General features: G+C 45.3%; 1 protein-coding gene and 1 pseudogene across 11 annotated transcripts in view; both read right to left on the reverse strand.

Moving 5' to 3' along the window:
* Positions 1 to 1,190: 1,190 nt before the first annotated feature.
* Positions 1,191 to 2,687, reverse strand: LOC108582323 (annotated as a pseudogene). The gene has a single exon (XR_001895615.3). The product of XR_001895615.3 is annotated as an uncharacterized LOC108582323 (transcript).
* STRBP (spermatid perinuclear RNA binding protein) overlaps positions 1,191 to 22,239 on the reverse strand; it is a 155,687-nt gene continuing 134,638 nt past the window's right edge. For 3 of the 10 annotated variants that reach the window (XM_031654496.1, XM_031654492.1, XM_031654497.1), the window contains 2 exons: positions 19,867 to 19,911; positions 16,365 to 17,336 (listed from right to left, as the gene is read on the reverse strand). In XM_031654496.1, the coding sequence (XP_031510356.1) occupies positions 17,260 to 17,336; positions 19,867 to 19,911 (122 nt within the window). In that variant the 3' untranslated portion in view covers positions 16,365 to 17,259. Of the gene's footprint in view, positions 17,337 to 19,866; positions 19,912 to 20,354; positions 20,567 to 22,239 lie in introns of those variants that run through there. The other 7 variants (XR_004177996.1, XR_004177995.1, XR_004177994.1 and 4 more) reach the window with 7 other exon arrangements.

Consider the following 22,239-nt stretch of genomic DNA (forward strand, 5'->3'; position numbering starts at 1 on the left):
GTGCAGTGGGTCCAATACCTGGCTCATCAGGGCTGCTGGGCTCTCCTGTGATGCCCTTGGCTCTTTTCCTGTATTCTTCTCCCTCCAGTCGTCAGAACACCCCTGAGTTCAGTGATGTTATTCCCAAATTTGAAAGTGAAGGTGAAAGGTCTGCCTGTGACCACACCATCGGGAAGTTGAGTCTTTCCTACCACACACCATCACCTTCACCTCTTTCAGGGCCCAAGAGCAAGAAAGACAATGCTCCCTCCCTTCCTCTCTCCCAGATCCCCCTCAACAACCTGTCTCCTGTGCTGCTGAGCCCTGTGGCAATTGTGAACAAGAAAGCCTGGCTGTCCCTCAATCTCAGAAAGGCAAACCTGAGAATGAGGATGGTAATAGCAGAGGGCTGGCCCGGCCGGCTCTTCTTTCAATTCTTGCTTCGTTGTAGATCCAGCCTGATGATGTATAGGGAGAAGGCGGGGCCCTGAGTTACAAAGTGAGGCAAAAACAGGCAGCGCCATTGCCCACACAACTCTCCACTTACCTGGAGGCAGCAGCAGCAGCCCCTGGCCCGATTCCCCACCAGGCCACTTCCCTGGGCTGCCGGATCTTCTTCGTCCTCGTCCCTCCAAGTGGGCTGGGACTACATTGTGGTCTTGAGCTCTCAATTACTAGGGCAGCTCAACTGCAGGAGCCCTGCAGGGGACCAGGCAGCAGGAGGAAGAACCTCAGCTTTGGGTTCCAATTGCTGCCGCCCTCTAGAAGCTCGACACCATTGGGCAGGGTCCTTTCACCCTGAGCCTCGGTTCCCGATCTGTATTGTCTGTCCGGGTATTACTGACCCCGGGAACAGGTGTGACGATTTAAGAGGTCAGCACTCAACATGACATCACTTACCACTCACTGTGCCAGGCTGCCAGGTTCATGTTGAGGAAACTTCACACCACAGAGAGGCAGGGTTTTAAGGATCATTACTAGGATCACAAATTAGGCCCTGGCCCCACCCAAATCACTGTCCATTATCAGGAGCCACCCACCCCCTTCAAACGTCCTCGGCCCCTCCATCCCTTTGCATGAATGGAAGAACCTGTAACATGTACTGAACTAGAGCCTTAAGGGCCAGGAAAAGGGAGCCTGCACTTGAACCTTTCACCAAAGCTGTAGCCTTCATTTTACCAGAGTGGGTCCTGCACAGAACAGTCCATTACTGTGTGTGACAGAAGCATTTGTTTTTATTTATCCAAATGGGGAAAATGCAACATGTCAGGGCATTACAGACAAACTGCAGCAGCCAGACAAGAGGGTCAGTCTATGGCAGAGTCCAACATACTCAGCGCGAAGGAGCCACAGTGTGGGTGCTGCCTGGAGGACTTGTGGCAGCAGGGTCCCTTTGGATGAAGGCCAGGCATCTCTGGGCGAGGCACTGATGACCGTCCACATGTGCAGGCTGCTGCTTCAGTCACGCTGAAGGTTTAAAGTTCAGAGTCCTACATGTAATAATTGCCTCAGAGGGGAAGGGCAGTCCATGGTGGTCGTGGTTTCCAGTGTTTTTAAACATAATACACAAACTTATTGCCAAGGATTTTGCACTGCAAATTATACTATTTACACTTGCGTATTCAGAAAAACACAGTAAATAGATACATGATAGATAACTTTAAATAGATTTCTAAAAATTAACTTGGGTCTTCAGTAGACCCGAGTGAGCTACAGCCAGGAGTCCAATGCCATGTGTGTGACCGTGCAGTAGGGAAAGATTTCTATCCACGACTACGCTCAGCCGCCTCCTGCCTCCCCCACCCTTGGGGCTGATGAAGGGCTAAGGCTGAGCAGGCCTACCTTACTCCTTAGTGTGAGAGCTTCAGGTCTAGACTGGCTGCACCTCCTTCCCCGACAGTTCTGCTTGGAGTGGGTGAGAAGCAAATCCTACAGGCTCCACTCCTGCAGGACCACTACACGGCAGGGAAACCAGGACACAAAGGCATGGGGCTGTAGGGCTAATGGTATGATGAACCTGGCCCTAGGCCGGCCCCTTCCCTGGCACCCCCTGCCAAAGCACCCTTGGGAACAGGCCCATCAGCCTCACTGTTCCCGGAAGTACAATTGCCCTAACTGATGATTACCTTAGGAAACCTCCTTTTGAAGAAGTAGCTGGACCAACCAACCACTTAAGACCAAAGGTTCAGCACAACAGGCCAGACAGATGGGTCCAGGATGAAAGGCCTGAGTCCAAGGATGCTTTGGGGAAAACAGGATGAACACTGCTAGGCGCTAAAAAGTGTATGATGTCTGCCCAAGGAAAGGACAACAGCAGGGGGTTCCCACGTGGACCAGCTTTCATTTTGCCTCCATAAGCCCTGGTATGCTGGGAAGGACGTCCACCTGGAGGCTGGAGACAGCTCCTCAGAGAGCCAGAGCTACCCTTGACTCCTGGGAGACAGAGAGGAGGCCCTCTGGTTGGACGCCTACAATCTGGCTCCCCAGCAGCATTTCTAAAAATGAGCTGCCCTCCCTAGGAAAGGTAGTAAGTAGTAGCGAAGCATCTCCCACAGCCATGGTAGGTTCCATCCCTGAGAAGCTGCCATATTAAGTGAGCTAAAGGAAAAGCAGTGCTCAGTACCCCATCTAAGAAATGGGGGTGCAGAGTGAACGGAACCTGATTGTGCAAGGCTGGCCTGAGCATGAAAAGTGATCGGGGGTAGGTAGAGGGATGCGTCTAATGGCAGCACCTCTGGCCTACTGTTGGGACAGAAGAGGTATTTTTTGCAACCAGGGCTTGCCTGGTTACTTCCAAATCATACCTCATGCACCGGCTGCCATCACTACCTTGGGGGTCAGGACTGCAGCCTAAGGGAGCCAGTGAATTGATACCTGCACACAAGGAGGCTTGGTAAGTGACATGAAAGTGCCTTGGAAATGTGTGTGTCTGGATCGAGTGTCTTGCACTGACCCACCACACCAAAATCCCTCAAGGGTGGAGAGCACAAGATACCCAGAACAGAGGAAAGAGGCTGGAAACCTAAAACACAATTTGCAAATTACAGGTGGAGAAGGAACTTCTCACCACCTCTCTCGCTAAAACTCCTGTTCTTGATCCATTTCCGTGAACAATGAAAAGAATCTGACTTGCAAAAGCAGCAGAAATATTTTGGTTAGAGTCAAGAAATGTTCTGACCATCATGTTTCCCTAAGCAGGAAAACAGGGCAGATGGCAAAGCGCCTGTGCCTGCAGGCAGAGGCAGGGGCAGGGCTGGCCTGAGCAAGGCTCTTGTCTGTAACTCCACTGCCTGACAGACAAGAGCCTTCCTATGAAGCTGGAGACACAGTAAGTGACTTGCTGCCACATGAAAGGCCACGCCTGGCACTGCAACCAGGGACGGGCTGCATTCTCTTTACCCAGTGTCCATCTGTGCCAGGCTCCAGTTTGTCAGTTTCCCTTCCACGAACCCAGAAACTTCTCTAGAAAATGTAGCAAGTGCTCCTCCTTAGAGCTGAGAAGTTCCACACCTACCATAAGAACTGGAGAGCCACTCCATGTCCATAAGAGAGGACACCAGGCAGCAAAATCCTAGAGGCACTTCTGTACCAGAGGGAGCCCGACAAGTCTAAAGACAGCAGCCACCCAGGGACAACTCTCTTCTGTAGCCCTCACCTGATTCTCAGAGATGAGCAAAACACAACTGCACTGAGAGTAAGCAGCACCCAGTTTCTGAAGTATACAGTGGCTTCCTGCCTCTCCAGGGCCTGCCAGGCTGCTCAGAGCACAGCACATCTCCCTCCTGCCTTTCCCCACGCCTGGCCCGACTGCGCTGGGACAGCACCACAGGCTTCACCTCCTGACTCTGTCCTGGAGGGCCAGAAACAAGGCTGGGCCCTGTGGAAGGGGGTCACGGTGCAGCGCTGCCAGCCCATGGCTGGTCCCGCCTCGCCAGCATCATGGGACAGCGCTGTGTGGAGCTGGCCACCACCTCCCAGCTCAGGCAGGGGGGCAAGTGCCTTGCCTTCTCCGAGCTGCATGTGATCCTCACCTCCCCCACAGGGCTGATGGGGCTTCACTGAATCAGCATCTGTGGAGGCGCTTGTATTAGGCCATCCTTCTCCAGCCTTACCTGCCCCTTCACAGCGGACACTGTGCTCCTGGCTATGCACAGCAACAGTAGCTACTCCCAACTTCTGTTCATATCAAGCTGGCAGCAGCTCACGTCCCTGGCACCTCTCCAATGTGCTGAATGGGAGCTCCCTTCAACATGCCTAGAAACCCCTCTGAGAGGAAAGACCATGCTCAGCAGAAAGCGCCACAAACACCCGTGGGTTTGTTCCTCACCCCAACTACACTGGGCATTCCTCAATGCGACCACCATGTCTGATTCACCTCAGTCCCCTACGCCTGGCATCAGGCCCGGCCCAGAGCAGTCCACCCCCAAGGGTAGTCGGTTCAACCTCCCTTAGTAGCTGGCAGCCTCTGGAGACGAGAGGTCAGCATCTCTTCTTCTCTGAGGCCTGCTGGCCACAGGCCCAGGGCATGTACAAAGGAAGCAATCTGCTCCACAGAGCGCTGTCGCCATGTGACTGGATTCTGAAGCAAGGGGCAGTCCGTCCCCGCCTCTTTACCTTCATATTCTGAGGCCCCAAGCCTACCTTAGATTGGAGACAGAACGTTTCATTTATCCTGCCCTTGTACATGATCTTTAGGATAGCAGGAAAAGAAAAAGGCTGAAGAAGGAAGATTCTGTCAAGCTCTGTCATGTCAAAATAAAGGTGGGGCGCTCACTGACTACAAGCCAGTGGTCAGACCATCTGTCCAACTCTCTGGGCCTCTCTTCCCCACTCTAACACCAAAAGTACCTTGACCAAAAAGTCCAGACTAAACTGAAAGGTATAACTTAGAACCACAGACATGGTCCTCCATAGCCAGTGACATTTCTAATAAGCATTTGTGATCACATTACCCTCCTGAGCACAGCTGTCCAATGGCTCCCTACTGCCCAGAGAATCCAGTCCACGCTCCTGAGCCTGGCCCTCCTGGTCCTTTATGAGCAGACCCCATGAGCCTGTGTGACTATGCAGAAGTCCTCATTGTTCAACACAATCTCATCCGTCATCTGGTCCTGTTTCCCTTCCTGGAGAACTGCAGCCTCCTCCTCATCTAAGCCCGACTCCAGAGCTGCCTGCCTTCAGAGCTTTCCTGATTCCCCCTCAGCCCTTCTCTTTGAGACCCTACCACCCTGGACTTCTCTGAGCCCTGTTCTGTACGATGTTACTCAAAACCTAAGTTCCATATGGGCAGGAATTACACCGTCCTGTGCGTTGAGCCAGTGCTCACACAGAGGAGATGCTCAGGAAGCCTTTGTGGGGAGGTGGATGGGTCCAGGCAGCAGATGGGAAGGAAGTTTCCAGTCAAGATTAAGCCAAAGGGTAAGTCATCTCTATAGTCTAAGGGGTTGGCGAAATACAGCCAACTTTGGCAAAATACTCCCTACTTTGCAGGGGCTGGCAAACTACGGCCCTGTGTATTTGTAAACGAAGCTTTATCAGAACACAGCCATGCTATCTATTTACGTAGTGTCTCTGGCTGCTTTTGTGCTACAGTGGCAGGGCTGAGCAGCTGTGGCAGAGACCACATGGTCCATAAAGCCTGAAATGCTCACTATCTGGCCCTTTACAGAAAAGATTTGTGGACACAGGTCTAAGGCGGTGCTTCCCATATATTTTCACATTTCACCTCTTTAGACGTGAGATTTGTGTAGCCTGCTGATTAACAGTGAAGGCTGCTTGCAGCTAAGAGACACCTGGCCCTGGAGCTCTGGCCACCCAAAGGCTGACTGGATCCATGTCCACAGCTGCCACCTAAGCTGCAGTCCCCAGCAGAGCTGTAGGAAACAGGTGCAGAAACTCACGCTGGCCTTCAGCTCTCTCTGTCCATTTCGAAGCAAAAGTGGCAGCACTAGGACAGACAGAAAACTGACACCAAAAACCAATCCTCTGGTCACAAGTTCATGGTCCTTTCCGTCCTTCAAGAACTTGGGAAAGAATATCCACACCTTCCCATGGGCTACAGACTGTTCCACAGACGCTGAATCCAACAACCTCCAGCCCTTGCTTAGGTTAAAAATGAACAAAACCGGATTAACTTTTTGCCAAGCAAAAGGCCTCAGTATGAACGACCACCTGGTACCTGTGACTCCTGGCTGGAAAGCCCAGCCCAGCAGAAACTCGGAAAGGGTGAAGATGCTGATAGATCACAAGCCCCTCCCCACCCACCACCAGTGGAGAAGCTGGAGCGCTCCAGCATGATGGAGTGTGGCCCACCAAAGCCCCATTTCCTAGCCCAGTGGAGATGGCCCTTGCTCCATTCGACCTCCTCTGTACCCTGTCAGTATCTTCCTCCACTCCCCTGCCTTCCCCCGTCCTGGTCAGAGACACCATTGTTCTCTCTCTTGCCCACTGAGCAGTGGTCCAGAAGTACTCCAGCAGGTCCCCTCCCCTGGATGGGTGCTGTTGTTCCTTGGCCCAGGGTTGGGGGCCATCATCTTCCCATCCCTACCCAGTCCGGCAGAAGAGCCTGGCCTGTGAGGAGATGTCATTCCTGCTTCTCCATCCTTCTGCTGCTGCACTCCATCAGCCTCCCTCATGCCTCACCTGGCCGATGGCAACAGCCTCGTGCTCATCAGTCCTCCCTCCTGACTCTGGTCCTTGGCTATCCAACTGTCCCAATCGACCCTCTGGAACTTACCATCGTGGAGGATGGTCATCACTGAAGGACACACCACCCAGGGCCATTCAAGAAGTGACTGCAAACTGTGTGTCCCACCTGCCACTTCACTCTTAACCATCTCAGGTCCGACGGCAAGGCCCTTCACGCTCTCCAAGTGGGCACACTCTCTCTGTGCATGCCAGGCCCGCCTCTGACTCCCCTCCTGGGGATCCCCTGTCTGTCTCAGTGGGAAGCCTATAGATCTTGGTAAATTACTCAGTAAGCACTTCTCTCCTGAGGCCTCGCTCCTCTGCTGCCCTCGGCAGGAGACCTGGGAATGGGTCTGCCAGCCCCCAGCCCAGAGCCGACAAGGAGGAGCCCTAGCAGGGAGGGGGAGACCCGCTGAAGCCTTTCTGCCTGCACAGAAGAGGATGACTCTCATTCTGTTCAAATCCCCTGAGCCTCTTTCTTCCCCTCCCTGTACTCTCCATCTGGGTCAATGATTTCACCTTCTACTCAGTTGTCTAAGCTGCAAATTCTGACATTTTCTCCAACTGCTCCTTCTGCCCCAACACAAAGCCTGGTAAGAAGCAGTAGGTGATAGTGAATGTTTTCTCTCAATAAATCTACGTGCCCAAGAAGGGAGACACGGTCTTGGCAGCATCACCAATCACATCAGAGTTCGTCCAAACTGACATTCCACAGAATTTCCTCTTTGCCATCCACACGACCGGCTTCTTGCTGGAACATGCCGATTACAGGGAGCTCATGTCGCACCTCAGCTGCTCTCTCAAGGCCGCGTCTGTCATCGCGGGAGGTGTATTTTAGCTCAAATTGCCCCACTGGCTTCCCATAATTGTCTTTTACCCTTTGGAACCACATACAATAAATAAACATAATCCCTTAAAAAATACCTGGCGGGAGTGCCCACGTTCTCTCCAGTCTCCTCTTCACCAGCCTTAACCTGGTCCTTCCATCTCATTTCAAGGTGCTTTCAGCTTTCCTGAGTTCCCCAGGTGCCAATTTCCATAGGTCTTTGACCTCCCAGATGATGCCTACCATATTCCTTTAACATAGCCTCTGCAGGAACGAGGGGTTTTAGAAAGCTGAGACTTCCGAGAAGTCCCATGACAGAAGAATCCAAGGGGATCCCAACACCAGATTGCTCTGGAAAATGTGTTATTGTGACCGTGATCCCATGGGTTAGAGTACATGTTTGAAGGCCGAGCCAGGAACGGAGGATGTGGCCAAAAACCAAAACGTAGATGAGGCTGAACATAACATACTTCCAACAGTACATCCGCTGTCCGCCTTCCCAGCCCTGAGGAGCTCTCCAAGTGGCAATTAACGAATTTGCACTTTATTATAGGGTTCAGTTACAGCATGAAATGATGATCTGTAGAAACTGACCCCAACTGTGTAGCTGGCAAAAAAAAAACAAAAAACAAAAAACAAAAAAACCCAGGCTGCCGGGCCCAGAGCTGACCGTTTGGCCGCCTTGTCCAGTAGCACACTGACAAAGGAACCAGAAACATAATGAGCCAGGAAGGCTGGATTTTAGGGGGCTGAGGAAGGATCAGGGAGACATGGGTTGGTTTCTGCTTGGTTTCAGGCGCACAGGGGATAGCCCAGAAGCCTAGAGGAAAGGTGAGCAGAACACATCACAGAGAAGCCACTGCTGCCAAGGGGGCCTGGGAGACAGAACAGACGTTGGTCTGCACTAGCGACGCAAACCACCTGCTCAGAGCACAGCCTCAGACTGGGTGAGCGCCGCCACTCACCGCACTGTAATTTGGGGCAGATCACCTTATCTAAGCATCTGTTTCCTCATCTGTAAAAGGAGAAAATTTCTAATTCCAGTTGTGGTGAAATTCAAAACTAATTCCTCGGAAAGGGCTGCTGTTAAGTCTAAGAACAGTCTAAGAAATGTTATTTCTTCTGGTGGTTAAAAACTAGTTAGGAGCCACAATGTTTTCCCACAGACAAGCAGGGTGGTTTGGAGAGCTCTCTGGGCTCCGCTCTCCCTGTCTGCAGGGTGGGAACGACAATCTATGCACCGCGCTTCTCCAAGGGCTACCAGTGCAGCAAGCCATGAGATGACAAGTGGGAAAGGGCTTCAGAGAGGACTGTGTTCTACGAATGCCAGGCGCTCATTCTCCCTGACACAGTCATGATCTAGAACACGACAACCTGGGTTTCAAAGGTTCCTTTTTCCTGTTCCCCTCCAGGATTACAGCAGGGTGCACAGAAACACTGCCAAGTGCCAAGAAAGATGATGACTTGGGGTGGATGAGGAATACCTTTCCCTGAAAAGGATCCCGCAGCCATCCCTGCATCCACCCATGCCTAAGCAGAGACCCAGCTGTCATTCATTAGCCAAGGAGCTGGTAAAGTGGTTGACAGCAGCAGAAGAATCCGACACGTTCAGCAGGGTGGTTCACAGGCAGCAATTTAGAGACCCCAAAGCCATCCAAGCAGGGCTTACCATACACGGGTCCAACTTAGAGGAAAGACAGCAAACTCCAGGCTGGCAGTCTGCCCTGAGGCCTACTCCAAGGAAAACTCCTGGCAATGACCACTGACCTCTGCAGTCTGCCACCACCCATCTCTGCTGAGTACTTGTCCAGGGACACCCCCTTGTACTTATAGCCCAGACCTGGCCTGCTGCCCCTCTGTGTTCCTCTTCCTTGTACCCAATGAGCCAAAGCCTCACCAGCCTGCCTTCAGAGTCTAGCTTCAATTGTTGAAGACATCCTCATGACCTATCTCAGGCCAGGCAGAGAACATGCACTCAGAAAATATAAGCTAAGTGAAAACACATACCTCAGATTTCACTGAAATTCAGAGAAAAACAAGCTTGAGATAAAAATGCTTCTTCCTCTGTTGATAGAGATGCAATGCAGCCGTTCAGTCTGTCCTTCCAGCATGTTAGATCGTTCTTCACAACCAATTTAAATGAAAAGAGCCCTATTTTAGGCCAGTTTATCTGATCTGGAGGCACCTCAAGTCAGAAGGCCTAGCTTCCAGGAGAGCCCGTCCTGTCAACCTCAGCCTTGTAATCCACAGCAGATGGAACAGAAAAAGCTTTAGAACAGAGCTAGGTTCCATGAATGGTTCTAGCACTTAACTTGGAGCATCAGTTTCTTTTGTAAACTAGGGATACCACTACTTCCAAGAAGGTAGTTGGAGAATTCAGAAGAATGTCCAAATGCCCAGCGCACAAGATACAAATGGTGGCGTCTCTCCTTCCCCTTCCCTTCCTACTTCTTCAATCTACTGCTGCCCCAAATGACCTAAACTGAGGGCTACTGTTCACCTCATTACTTGGGGCATTTAGCCAACACCTGAATGCAGAGACCTTTAGTCCAGTGTGAAACTGCCTGGGCAAATGGTGGCTATCTTCACCCTGCCCACCAGCAGGATGGCACAGTTCATTTGCAGAAATGGCAAAGTTCTGCCAAGAGAGACCAAGACCCTCCTCAGAAGGAGTAATTAATTAGAATGTTAACGACTGATGAGTCAAGGCAAAAAAAGAAGTCCTCCCTCAATGCTGGCTGACCGAGGCAAAGACTCCACCAAACAGCCTCCCCGGGGGGAATGCACTACCTTTTGTCAAGACATTAGCTAAACAAGTATTTCTTAGATTTAAGAAAAACCTCTTGACTACAAGGTAAATCTTATTTGCCTCCTTAAAGGTAACAGTCCTTGTCTATACACAGTTTTTATAAACTTGGAGCATCTGAGGGCTCCAGTCTATGTTTCCCACTTAGCTCACCTCTTACCAACAGCCAAGGATGCATCTGACCACCTTTCTGCAGAGGCCCCCGGAATCTTTGTAGACACACAAAGGAATGGAAGGTAAGACGTGCACCCTCTGTTTAATCCAAAAGCACCAATTTCATCATGTACCCATTTTCCTCTTATCGAAAAGAAACTTCCCAACTGTGTCCAGATAGACGGATAAGTAAATGGATAGACAAAAAGAAAGACGAATAGATGGGCAGATACGTTTTCTCTAAGACTAATAGGCAGAAGGGAGGCCTCATATGGTGAGGAGTGCAGATTTTTCCCCCAGAAGTATCAAAGCAAACTAGAAGAGACAAGCTATAGGAGTGCTTTTCAGAGAAGCATCCTAGTCGACAGCCTTTTAAGCACACCAGTTTCCTCCTTTCCTTTCTGTGCTGTAAAGGAACTTGCTTTCCACCTACTAAACATGGGTAAGCCCTGAAGGTTACATTCTGGAGGCAGCTATAACCAAACACCTTTTTAAAAAATTATTAGTGCACTGGTTGGACACTTGGACTCAGCAGGTAGATATTCTAAGATCAGCCCTTATGAAGTTCTAAGCACCCTTAAATACCACCCCCCCCAACGCAAAAAAAAAAAAAAAAAAAAAAACAAGTATTTACAAACCCTTGGCAGCAGATTGGCTGGTAATTTAACTACTGTAACAGACGCATGAGCAATTTCCTGAAGCTTGGATCCACAGCAACGCCACCACACTAGCTCTCACCAGGTCCTTGGGGTGCGTTTCTTGTCTAAGCCCTAGATACCAGGAGTCCTCTCCCAAAGCCTGGCAGTGAAGCCTATCAGCACCAATGAACCAACACAGCTCCACTCTGAGCAGGCCATGCACCTGCCTCTCCAACACCTATTGGCACAGCCTCACCCCCCTCACATTCATCCTCACCTCGGCCAACCATGGTAACAACACTCAACATATTACTGAGTACGTACTATGCACCAGGTACTGTTCAAAACATATTATGTGTATTAACTCATCTAATTCCTGAGCCCCATGGGAATGTGCTGGAAGGAGAGAAATTCTTTGGCCCAGATTCCCACATGGTTTCTAGTCTCTATTTCTAGCTGTGCTGTAAAGCTTACATAACCTAATTTGCATTATGGTACTATTTTTAAAAACCTCCGAAGATTGCTGCTTCAAAGCATCAATGGAATCTGTTAGTTCCTACCTAAAATGATAATGTGGGAAAGGATATCTATTCTTACAACCAACTCAACTGGAATTATTGACTTAAAACAGTCTTTCGGGAAGAGGCTATTAAGGAAGGAAGGGACTCATTCTTATATAAGTACTAGCTCTGTGCTCTGTAAATAAGGGCTACAGAGAAACACATCAATACTGAAACCCACCTCAGCAGTAGTCTCTTGGCTCTGCTGTTGTTATCTATTTACCACCCGTCTCCTTTCCAGGACTCCTAATAACACTGAGGAATCTGTGTTCACTGGACAGCATGGCGTCAGACTGCACAGAGTATGAGTTTGAATGCGCACAGCCTTTCTCATTCAGGGATTCAGAGATAGCCACACTCTCTCTCGGGAGGCACTGGCATAAGATGAATGGGAATTAGGGGAAGACCATTCACAGAGCAGGCTGTTTTCAGCTTTAACTGCTCTTAGTGACCCTGGTGTATAGGGCTCTGGATTGCTTGAAATCTAATTCCTGGGGTGGGGGCGGGGAAGGCAGGGGGGATCTCCTTAGTTCTTTCCCCTAACTCACTACTGAAGATTTTCCTCCAGTTATTAATGAAATCTAGGAAACAGGGAAATTATGGTGAATGATTGATTATAAGGGTAAAACTTTCTCATTTGTCATTAAAAAAATGTGCTCAGTGTTTAAATTAACCACCTTGTCCTTTGCTCTACTATAAAAACTAACTGGAAAGGACTGGAGTATTTGTTATTCATTTCATTACATTCACATATTGGACCGAGGTCCATGAACATAAACCAGAGTAGGTTTCAGGCTCTCAAAACTGCCAGGGAAATATTTTAAACGAGTGAATTTCCAAGTGACACCCATTTTGGTGATGTCAGAGGGCCTACATTATTAAATAGTTTACAATTAAACTAATGACTGGGCTAATATTCTTTTTTGCCACAGTTAACAAAGTATCTGGTTCCCAAAGTAAGATATTTGTAATAGGCCCAATTCCAACAACAAGGAGACTGTCAGAATTAAAATGCTTCCACTGGTCACAGCCTCTGTTCACTTGTACCCAGAAGAGGACCTGGCACCTAATAGGCAATGGGCTGCTTCAGCACGACTGGATCACACTCAGTACTAGTCAGCTATACCTCGTACAACCTTTTATAGATGCCAAAGCCACATTAAATGTACATACAGATTCTGCGTGGAAAAAACAAGAGTTGTTCCAGCAACTTTAAAGTGAGTAATCAAAAGAAACTGCTACTTAGAAACAAATATGAAACATGAAATTCATTTTAATCTACATATATCAAATACAGCCTTAGCACAGAACATCTAACACAAGTAAATGCATTTATGGGACACACCTAAATGAAGCAAATCTTTATTAAAATATCTGCCTAACCCTCACATCTTTACATGAACTCCGTGATGGTTGAATAAGATGGGAAATAAATAATCTAGCTACCTAACCTGGAAAAGACAGATGGATTGCTTTAAGTCTATTCGGTCTCCGCAGACTCGATATTCACCACCCCGAGTCTTGCTGAAGTTGGTTCTGCAAATAATTAACTTAGCTCAGTCAATTATCCACTTTTCCATAGTTACCATCATATTTTGTTTTTTTTGTTTGTTTTTTTTTGTTTTTTTTTTTCATTTTCTATTGCTTTTTTTTTTTTTATGGCTTCTTGCTGTTGTTGTATTAGGGCATACAACACAGACCAGAGACTTTCATTTCTCGGAGAAGTTTCTCCCCTTGAGAAATTGGCACTTTGATCCTCAGCTTGTGTAACAGCTTACACACACGGATCCCACCAGCACTGGTACCAACCTTGCTGCTCAGGAAATTCCACTGCTTTGGCCAAAAGAGTGCCCTGTCATTAAAATCTTCTTAGATGAACTGTTCCTATCACTGAATTCTTACATTTAAACAGGTATGTGTGTGTAATTTACATACATGTTATATCCTAAGTTTTTACACACACACACACACTTAGTGTAAGTGAAATGTCTGTCTTGAATAAAAAGCAGTTACAAGGGTATTAAAACAAATGTTGAAAAATAACTATTTTACATTTAGACCATACAATTTTTAAAGGTAATGTGATGACATATGACCTAAGAGATCAAATACATCATATATGATTGTCATATATGCATGTTGTGTTAATTGATTATTTTTCTCTTTAATCAGAAAATAAAAGAGCTTACCTTTGTATACTGAGATCACAGCTTACAGTCACTATATCTCAGCCTATTTTATACAAGTGATATGGCTACGAAGGTCCGAGGAGAACGAGAATAAAGTGAGATAAACGTGCTGAAAACTGCTTAAAAGTATTAACCTGAAATACACAGAGGGTCCAACACCAGTTTTAAAAATACATTAACGAGGTATTCCTAGCTCTTCAATTAATAACGGTGGCTGATTCATGATTTTCAAACATTCACCCAAAATTTAAAAGAAAAGAAAAGAAAAGAAAAGGCGAATACCAGCAAAATCTCTCAGTGGTTGGTTCCCCAGGCTAACAATTTGAGAGAGACTACAAACGATTTCAGAACTATGTAAACTCAACTCCTTACTTCACCACCCATGCACTTCATCTAGTCGGCATGAGGTATGTTGGAAATCTACTGGACCAATTACCTTGCACAAGAGATGGGGTACTCCTGCAGCCTGAGGAAACACAAGCTGCAAGCCACATCCCTGGCTAGTCATGGGGCCAGTCCCCATGCAGAGGATATGGCTTCAAGGAGGACCCCTGTTTCTGAGAAATTGTAACAACACTAACTGACGCAGTCAGGAATGTAACTATATGCTAAAAAGTGTAAAAACTGTGAAAACATAGCACAGCTCACACGCGAATTTTAAGCTCTACACTCATCTATAAACTCCCTGACAAGAAACTATGCTAAAAAGGGGTTAAGTACAGATATTGCTAGGTTTCCAAAGGAAAAGTTTTAAAACAGACACCGTGGCTTTGAACAGAGTATTGCTCTTCTTTAAAATGATCAGTCATTGCTTTCAAAAAGAAGGTGTCAGAGTGGTGTCTGAAAGCTGGATAGCCTCAGGGTGTCACATTGCTCTTAAGACCAAGACATAGAAATTGCCATTTCAAGCCAGACAACCTGATGGTTCTAGAAGTCAGAGAAGAAATCTTGAGGGCCCAAGTGAATAATAAATGGTGCGACGCTCAGAGGCTGGCAATAGGGGCTGTCAATGAAAAAACCACCTACAGTGGAGAAAAGAGCAGAGAAGCAAAACTTTATGTTAATTTCAGGCAATTTGGTGAAGCCAAGAGCTTCATTTATATTTCTCTGCTCTTTCAGCTGTAAGTGGAATTTTCATTACAAAATGGAAGGGTGGGAAGGGCAACAGGTGGAGGGGGGGAACGCTTAATTCATTACAGAATTTAAACAGTTGAACTTGCATGGTTACCACTTCTAACAAAGGACTGACAGCTCGATTATTTTAAGTAAAGCAGAGAAATGTAAAAGTTTGCAGCAACTGGGCAGGTTTACAACATGGTTAGTAACTTCCAACAAACAACAAAATTAAAAAAAAAAAAAAAGACTTGGTAGAAACCATTTGAAATGACTGCCATCATGTTGGAAAACAGCACAGCTCCCTTTTCACCATTACAGAGGGCATGAGTTATGAAGCAGAGTCAGCTACTTCAAAAGAATTTTCTAACGAGAAATCTCTAGAGAGATTCCAACGTGGAATCCAAATTTGATGACCAATTTCAAATAACAATACAGCTGCAGCTGCCAATTAATAGTATTCCAAAGACAATGAGGACTACTGTAAAGATTTAATTAATAAAAACTGGACACTATCAGCCATGCTTTTTCTTCTCAGTGATGGCTCTGTTTCATCCATAGGTCAGCAAAACGCATCAATGAAACATGAAAACTCCCAGCTGAAATGGGCCCTCTTGTTTATGTCTAGCCACTAATGCACAGGATGAGAATGATAAGTTACAGCTATTTCCAGCAAGTGATGAGGTTTTATTAAAGTATCACCCACCACTAATAAAGACAAAAGACCAAGGAGAAGAAACAAACTAATCATTGTGTAATATATATCTGAGCAGTGACACTAACATTTGTTGTACATTGCCCGTTTCACCTTTATTTAGTGGCCCCAGAGAAATTTGGTACATAAATTTGCCATATTTTGTGAAGCCCATTCTCATGGATGGGCCCTGTCAAGTTCCCAAAAGCAGAATTTAACAGGGAAAACGAAAGCTAATTCATACTAAAAACAGACATTTTTAAGACATGGTGCCTTATAAATATTGACAGGGGACCACACTGCTGCTCCTTCATGGGGGTGAGTACCTTAATGAAACCATTTACCTTCTAGTAACATCATTGGCTTTCCAAACAAGGTGAGAATGCAAGTGGAGGACTTATGTCTGCACCCTTTACAGAACAGCACAATGTTACCCACTGATCCATTTCCACCAGCATCATCAGGTGTCTTAAAAAGAAATGCTGACCCATGGCTGAAACCTGTCACTTTTCACAGCAGCACTCAACAAGAACTGGGACAATCGAAGAGCAAGTTTTTATGGGGACCCTGTTGCTGCTTTAGATTCTGATGTAATTGAAGAGGAAAGGAGACCCTTCAATGAATCCCAGCAAAATCGCTAATCTTCTATCTGCATGAAAAAAGCCAGGGAGTGAACACAATATCTTACAGAGTGAAGAAGGCCACAAGAACAAGAGAGGGTGATTGATTGATTAATTTATTATTTTTAAAAACTTGGAAATTCATAAACTAGGATAATCACATTCTCCTTCCCCATCTCTGGGTAGTGCCATCATTTTAATAAGCGATGCTCGAATAACAAAATGGAACCTTTATCATGGGGATGCCCTTGTACAACAGGAGGACAAAGGGCTTACAAAGTAAGTAGACTGGCTCAAACTAACAATCACCTTTGCTTTGTTTTAGCAGTTTGCTTACAAGTGAATGGGCTTCTAGGGCTAAGTTATTAGTTTTCAATTCCTTGTAATTTGATACCAAAACATATCAAAAATAATAAGCTAAAACAATATTCAAACCCATATTTTATTGGCTTTATTACACACTTCAATATTTACAAAGTTAAAGTTTAAATGAAAAGTCTCTATTGTATTAAAAAAAATAACTACAGCCCAAATTAAAGTGCCCTGGGGCAAATACATATCAATCAACTAAGAATCAGTGACTGCATCAGGAACCAGGCAGTACTCTGTGTTACAACAAAGCAGTTTATTTGTGATCCGTGTTTGAGACTCTATACATCCTTCACAAATTTAATTTTACATAATCTGATACGTCTCTTAAAACTTAAACTTTGAACTGCTAGACTTTTATTTCCCTAGAACAGAAGGGCTGGTATAGGTTATTTTCCAGAAATGAGGTACCGTTTTCACAGAACTGGTTTCTTTTTTTTTTTTTTTTTTTCAAGTTTTAGAGAACTAAATTTGCATTTGTTAAAATCAAAAAGTAGGAAAGATGTTCTTTACAAATAATTTTGATCAAGTATGTGTTCAAAGAAAGCAGGATAAAAAGGCTTTTTCTCTAACATTCTGTATTGTACTGTATTGTTGTTCAATAGGAATTAGCTTCTGTCATTTGCTAAAAGAATGAGTAGTGGGGAACAGGATATGTTGGAAATTTCATAACGGGTAACAGAACCATTCTCTTGGGTAAACCTACAGAGAAAAGAAACGGAGAGGACTCCAAATAAGTTGTAATACTCCAATAAAAATTTCAGGTAAAAAAATATCTGACAGTAATTATCATTAACCTTTTCCAGATCAGTCAGCCAACATGTATATCATTTTGCAAGAGGCCCACAAATCACTCACAGATCTATTTTTAAATTGCTCTTAATATTTTGATAAATAATATTTTCCACTCTCAAAATCAGGATGGCTACATCTAGGAAGCAATTTCATTGAGTGAGCTGCCATGAATTCTGAAAATCAAAAGCAATGCTATTGAATGATGTTCTAAATTGACTGTAGAAATCCATATTGGTTCTCAATGTGGCATATCACATATTCCAGGAGAAACGGGTTGTCAAGGTTCAAAGCATAGCTTTCCATGCAGACCTCAGCTCCAGCTGGAGCCATGGCCAGGCATTTATTTAACTTCTTAATGGCTATGGCCAATATTAGCATGGCAAATCTGGAAAGATTAATTGCTTTCTGAATTTGTAATTAATACGTTCTTGTGGCCTCACAAACTTCTGCATACTCAAGCATGATTTGAAATCTGCTCCTATCCCTATTCTACTGTTTAACCTACGGAGAAATCACAAAGCAGCAACAGCAGGTGTTCAAGAGCACCAGATGACCAGAGGGAGACCACCCCACATGCAACAGCTTCACAAAGGCCAAAGACATATTTACCTCACAGCCAAATAAAGCATCGTTTTAGTAGGTTTGCATCACAGTAACATTTAAAAACCAAATCTTTTATGTGAAAAATGGGGGCATCAAATTTCACCAGCTTTGGAAGTCAGTTATATGGCACATGGGAAAGAGGAGCTTCTGATGTGGGGGCTCAGAGGCCACAAGGTGAAAGTGTAATGTTAAAGGAGGAAAGGGAAGAACAAGACAGAAAAAAAGACCGAGGAAAAACAGGAATGTAACTTAGAATCTAGATACAAAAGTATTTTCAAAGGAAAAATCAAACTCTAGCAAACCTTTACTGAAAAATCTGAAACTTACTGTATGTCTAAAAGAAAGACACAGATTTAAATATCTGCCCCAAGCAGCAGATGCGCTGGCGCTTATACAAGACATAGTACAGTGAGTCTAGTGAGCCAAAATGTATTTGGATAAACGGACCAGACCTAAATCACAGAGAGGATGAGGTGGTCAGGAGACCCAGAAGCCAGCTGAATAGTTAAAAGCAAATGGCCGAACCCAAAGGAACTAGAGAGTTTGAATTTAGAAGGAAATCTGGGTAAGCTTATTATTGCATTAGTCTCCAATTCCTAGTTACCCAATATGGCTCAGTTCAAAATATGGGGAAGCCTTGACCACACCTGAGTGTGCCAGAAGATTTAAAGGATGTAGCTCCAGGCTCTGCACTTTGCCTAAAAGAAAATTTGCTCCGAATGTTTGACCCTCGTAGCTTCACATCTTTCTAGGATATAAACTATTTTAATGGTCAAACTGGTCAAACTATTCACTTTCTACTTATATCCAGTTACAAAATCAGATGAAGCTTCAGTTCAGCAGTTTTAGGAACACAATTTGCATCCAAACAAAAATGGCAAAGCAGATGTGTGAAGAGAAAAAGCACAACGCGAAGGTCTGAGGCTCATGTAGAGGACTAACGCTGAGACTGGCAATATGGGAAGAGCCTTTCCCTTCTGTGTGCATGCACACCCAGCCTGGGGCAAGCTGACACACACACTCTTGCACATACACTCTCTCATGCTCTCCTCTCTCAATGACAACACCCTGCAGATGGCTGATTCTATAACATGTAGCACCTGAGTAGAAAAAAATGTCTAAGAGCATATCACTGACTCCAAACCTATTGCCTCCATTGCCACATAAACCTCATTCAAAAGTTATCCAAAGGGCCACTGGGGTTCATTTATGCATTTGCTTTTATTTTTTTATTTTAGAGGGGAGGAGAGAAACACCTATGATACTCTAGCATGTACTACAGACTTCCTGCAGTGAGCACTTAAGACTGCTGGTGAAACCCACTATCACTTCCTCTCTAGGGCCAATGATACCCATTTACTTCAACCCCAAAGCAAAGTTATGGAAAAGAATGAAGACTACAAATTTGAAGTAAGCAGTTCCTATTCTTGACTTAAGTTACCCACAATTCACACGGTTCCAAACCAGAAACTTAAGTGTGGCTTTATAACTGGTAGGCAGCCAAGCTAGCAACTGGGTATGGCCCTTCAGTAGCCTTTGAATGGAGTATCAGTTGGCTGTAAGAAGAACTACTTAAAATATTTAATTTCAATATGGTCAGAAACAGGCAATTAGAACAAGCAGTCCTTCAATCAGGCAAAGCGGAGAGAAGAGCAACTCCAACCAAACCAAGAACCACAAGGTTGTGGCATTTTCAAAGGGAATTTAAGTTGGGTCACTAGAATGAATAAATCTGAGATCCTCCAATTAATTTACAAAAACCCTAGATAGAAACTGTGCTTTGGATTGCTGTGACAGTCGCTAAGAGGAGATATCAGTAAGACGGTGTACATACCATAGGCAGGGGCAGCTGTGCTGTAACCATATGGTGTTCCATAGCCTAGTGCAAAGAAGAAGGAGGCAGATCAGTCCAAGACCCAGGGCAATCATCACTGGCCCAATTCACAAGCGCCACCTGCTCAGCACCCTAGGCCTAAAGGACTTCTTTCAGATGTTCGATGAATGAGAACCACTGCCAGAATGGTCCCAGTCTAGCCACTCTCTGTGTGCCTGCTTAAGATGTGGGAGCTCCTCACCATGGCCTACAAGGCTCTCCTAGATATGCTAGACTCTCCTACATCTCTTTCTCACTGCACTCACTGACCCCACATTCTATTTTAACTATCAGTTCCTTGTCTGTGTTCCCCACTAGAGTAGCAGAGACCTGGCCAACCTTATCCATCGTTGCATCATCTGAACCTAGCAGAATGTATGATATATATAGTAGCCACTCACTAAATATACTTTATTGAACAAAAGAATACTTAAAACCACTCAAACTACCAATTTCTCAAAGTTGGCAAACAGAACTTTCCAAGTCTCTTCAGAAAGTAGTGAGAGAGCAGGCTGAGGTCTCTATGGTCATTAAAACGGGCATATTTGAGTCAGGTCGTGAGCCCAAGGGCAAGGTCTATGACTTGCTGATATTTCCATTTCTGGCCCAAGTACAGGGTCTCTCTGTAAATGCTGGTGACTTTGACATCAGCCTCTGGTACCTATGAAAAAGGCCCACATTATTAAGTAAAAGCTAGTACAAAGAAGTTTTTATACCGTATTAGTAGGGATTAGAAATATTATCTATATTAACAGAAGCTGCAATCTTTACTCTTTCAGTAAAAGAGCTTAGATATAGGTAATATATAAATAAAAATCACTTGGGGCCAGGTGTGGTGGTTCATGCCTGTAATTCCAGCAATTTTGGAGGCTACAGCAGGAGGACTGCTTGAGCCCAGGAGTTAGAGACCAGCCTGGGCAATATAGTGAGACCCCATCTCTACAGAAAAACAAAAAATTAGCTGGGCATGGTGGTGCATGCCGTAGTCCTGGCTACTCAGGAGGCTGAGGTGGGAGGATCACTTGAGCCCAGGAGGTCGAGGCTGCAGTGAGCCATGATCACACCACTGCACTCCAGGCTGGGCAACAGAGAGAGATCATGTCTCAATAATAACAATAATAACAACTTATTATTCATTTATTAATGAAAAAAATTTATAAAGTAGAACAAGGGCACAAAATCACCATGGCACTTTTACACAGTACCCAAAACAAATGGCGCTTTTTCACATTACAACTCCTTTTTTTTGTAACTATTTCTGCTATGCAGAATGATTTCGTTCCCTCCTTCTCTGGATTACCAACTGCAACTCACCCTTGAGACCAGGATCAATTATCACCTCCTCTACGAAGTCTCCCAGGCTTGCTGTTCTCTTTTGCCCAACCCATGTTACACTTGCATCATACTGCATTGTGTTTATTCAATTATCTGGTCCTACTCCAGGCAATCACTGGGGCAGAGGCTAGGTCTTCTTTGAAGGCCCAGTTCTAAATCTCCTGTTTGAGACAGTGCATTTGAATGTATGCTGAAGAAGTAAACTGCTTTTAGGGACCAACTGAAACATTTCTGAGGGATGAAAAATTTTTAGTCTACAGTTATAAGTCATTTAACTCAGGCTGAGCGCTCACTAAATCATACACAAGAGGACATATGTAGCTGAAATAAGCAGTAGGAAGAGGAGACAGATCAGAGGCCAAAAAAGAAATTAATGCTTAAAAAAGGTTGGCTATCAAATTTATTCCAGAAAGCAGAAGCTGTTTGGCTAAGGCTGCAGTTCTAAGGATTATACTAAAACCTCCTTAAGAAGAAATGAGACCGTAAATACTAACTAGGTCATTAATCAGGCCATTGGAGTCCTGATTCTGACTTCACCTTTTACTAGCAAAGGCGTCTGTGAATGGCACCTGTTATTTAACCTCTCTGAGCTTCAGTGTTCTACGTACAGTAACTGAGTTGCCAGGGGAATTTAATTAAATAATACATGTAAATATACTGACAGCAGTCCCTGCTGCACAGAATATACTCTGCAAATGGCATATAACCTATTCATAATCTAAAGGGACCTAATCTGAATCTTTTCTAGGCTATAAAATAACTTCATTTTTAAAAGCTTTGGGAGACAGGCCTTTCAGGGAGGTCAATGCAATGACACAAGAGAGGAGTTACTATAGAGTAAAGCCTGGCAACCAGCGGCCATAAACAGTTCCTTTCATGATTACTGCCACTGGACCACAGCCATTTACCACTCTAGCAGGCGGTAAATGGTCCGCAGCAACAAGAGACATGACCAGATTAAGCCCCAATAGAACACATCATCAAAGACAAGAAAGATGG

The sequence above is a fragment of the Papio anubis genome, chromosome 13, assembly GCF_008728515.1.
Source record: "Papio anubis isolate 15944 chromosome 13, Panubis1.0, whole genome shotgun sequence".
Taxonomy (NCBI): Eukaryota; Metazoa; Chordata; class Mammalia; order Primates; family Cercopithecidae; genus Papio; species Papio anubis.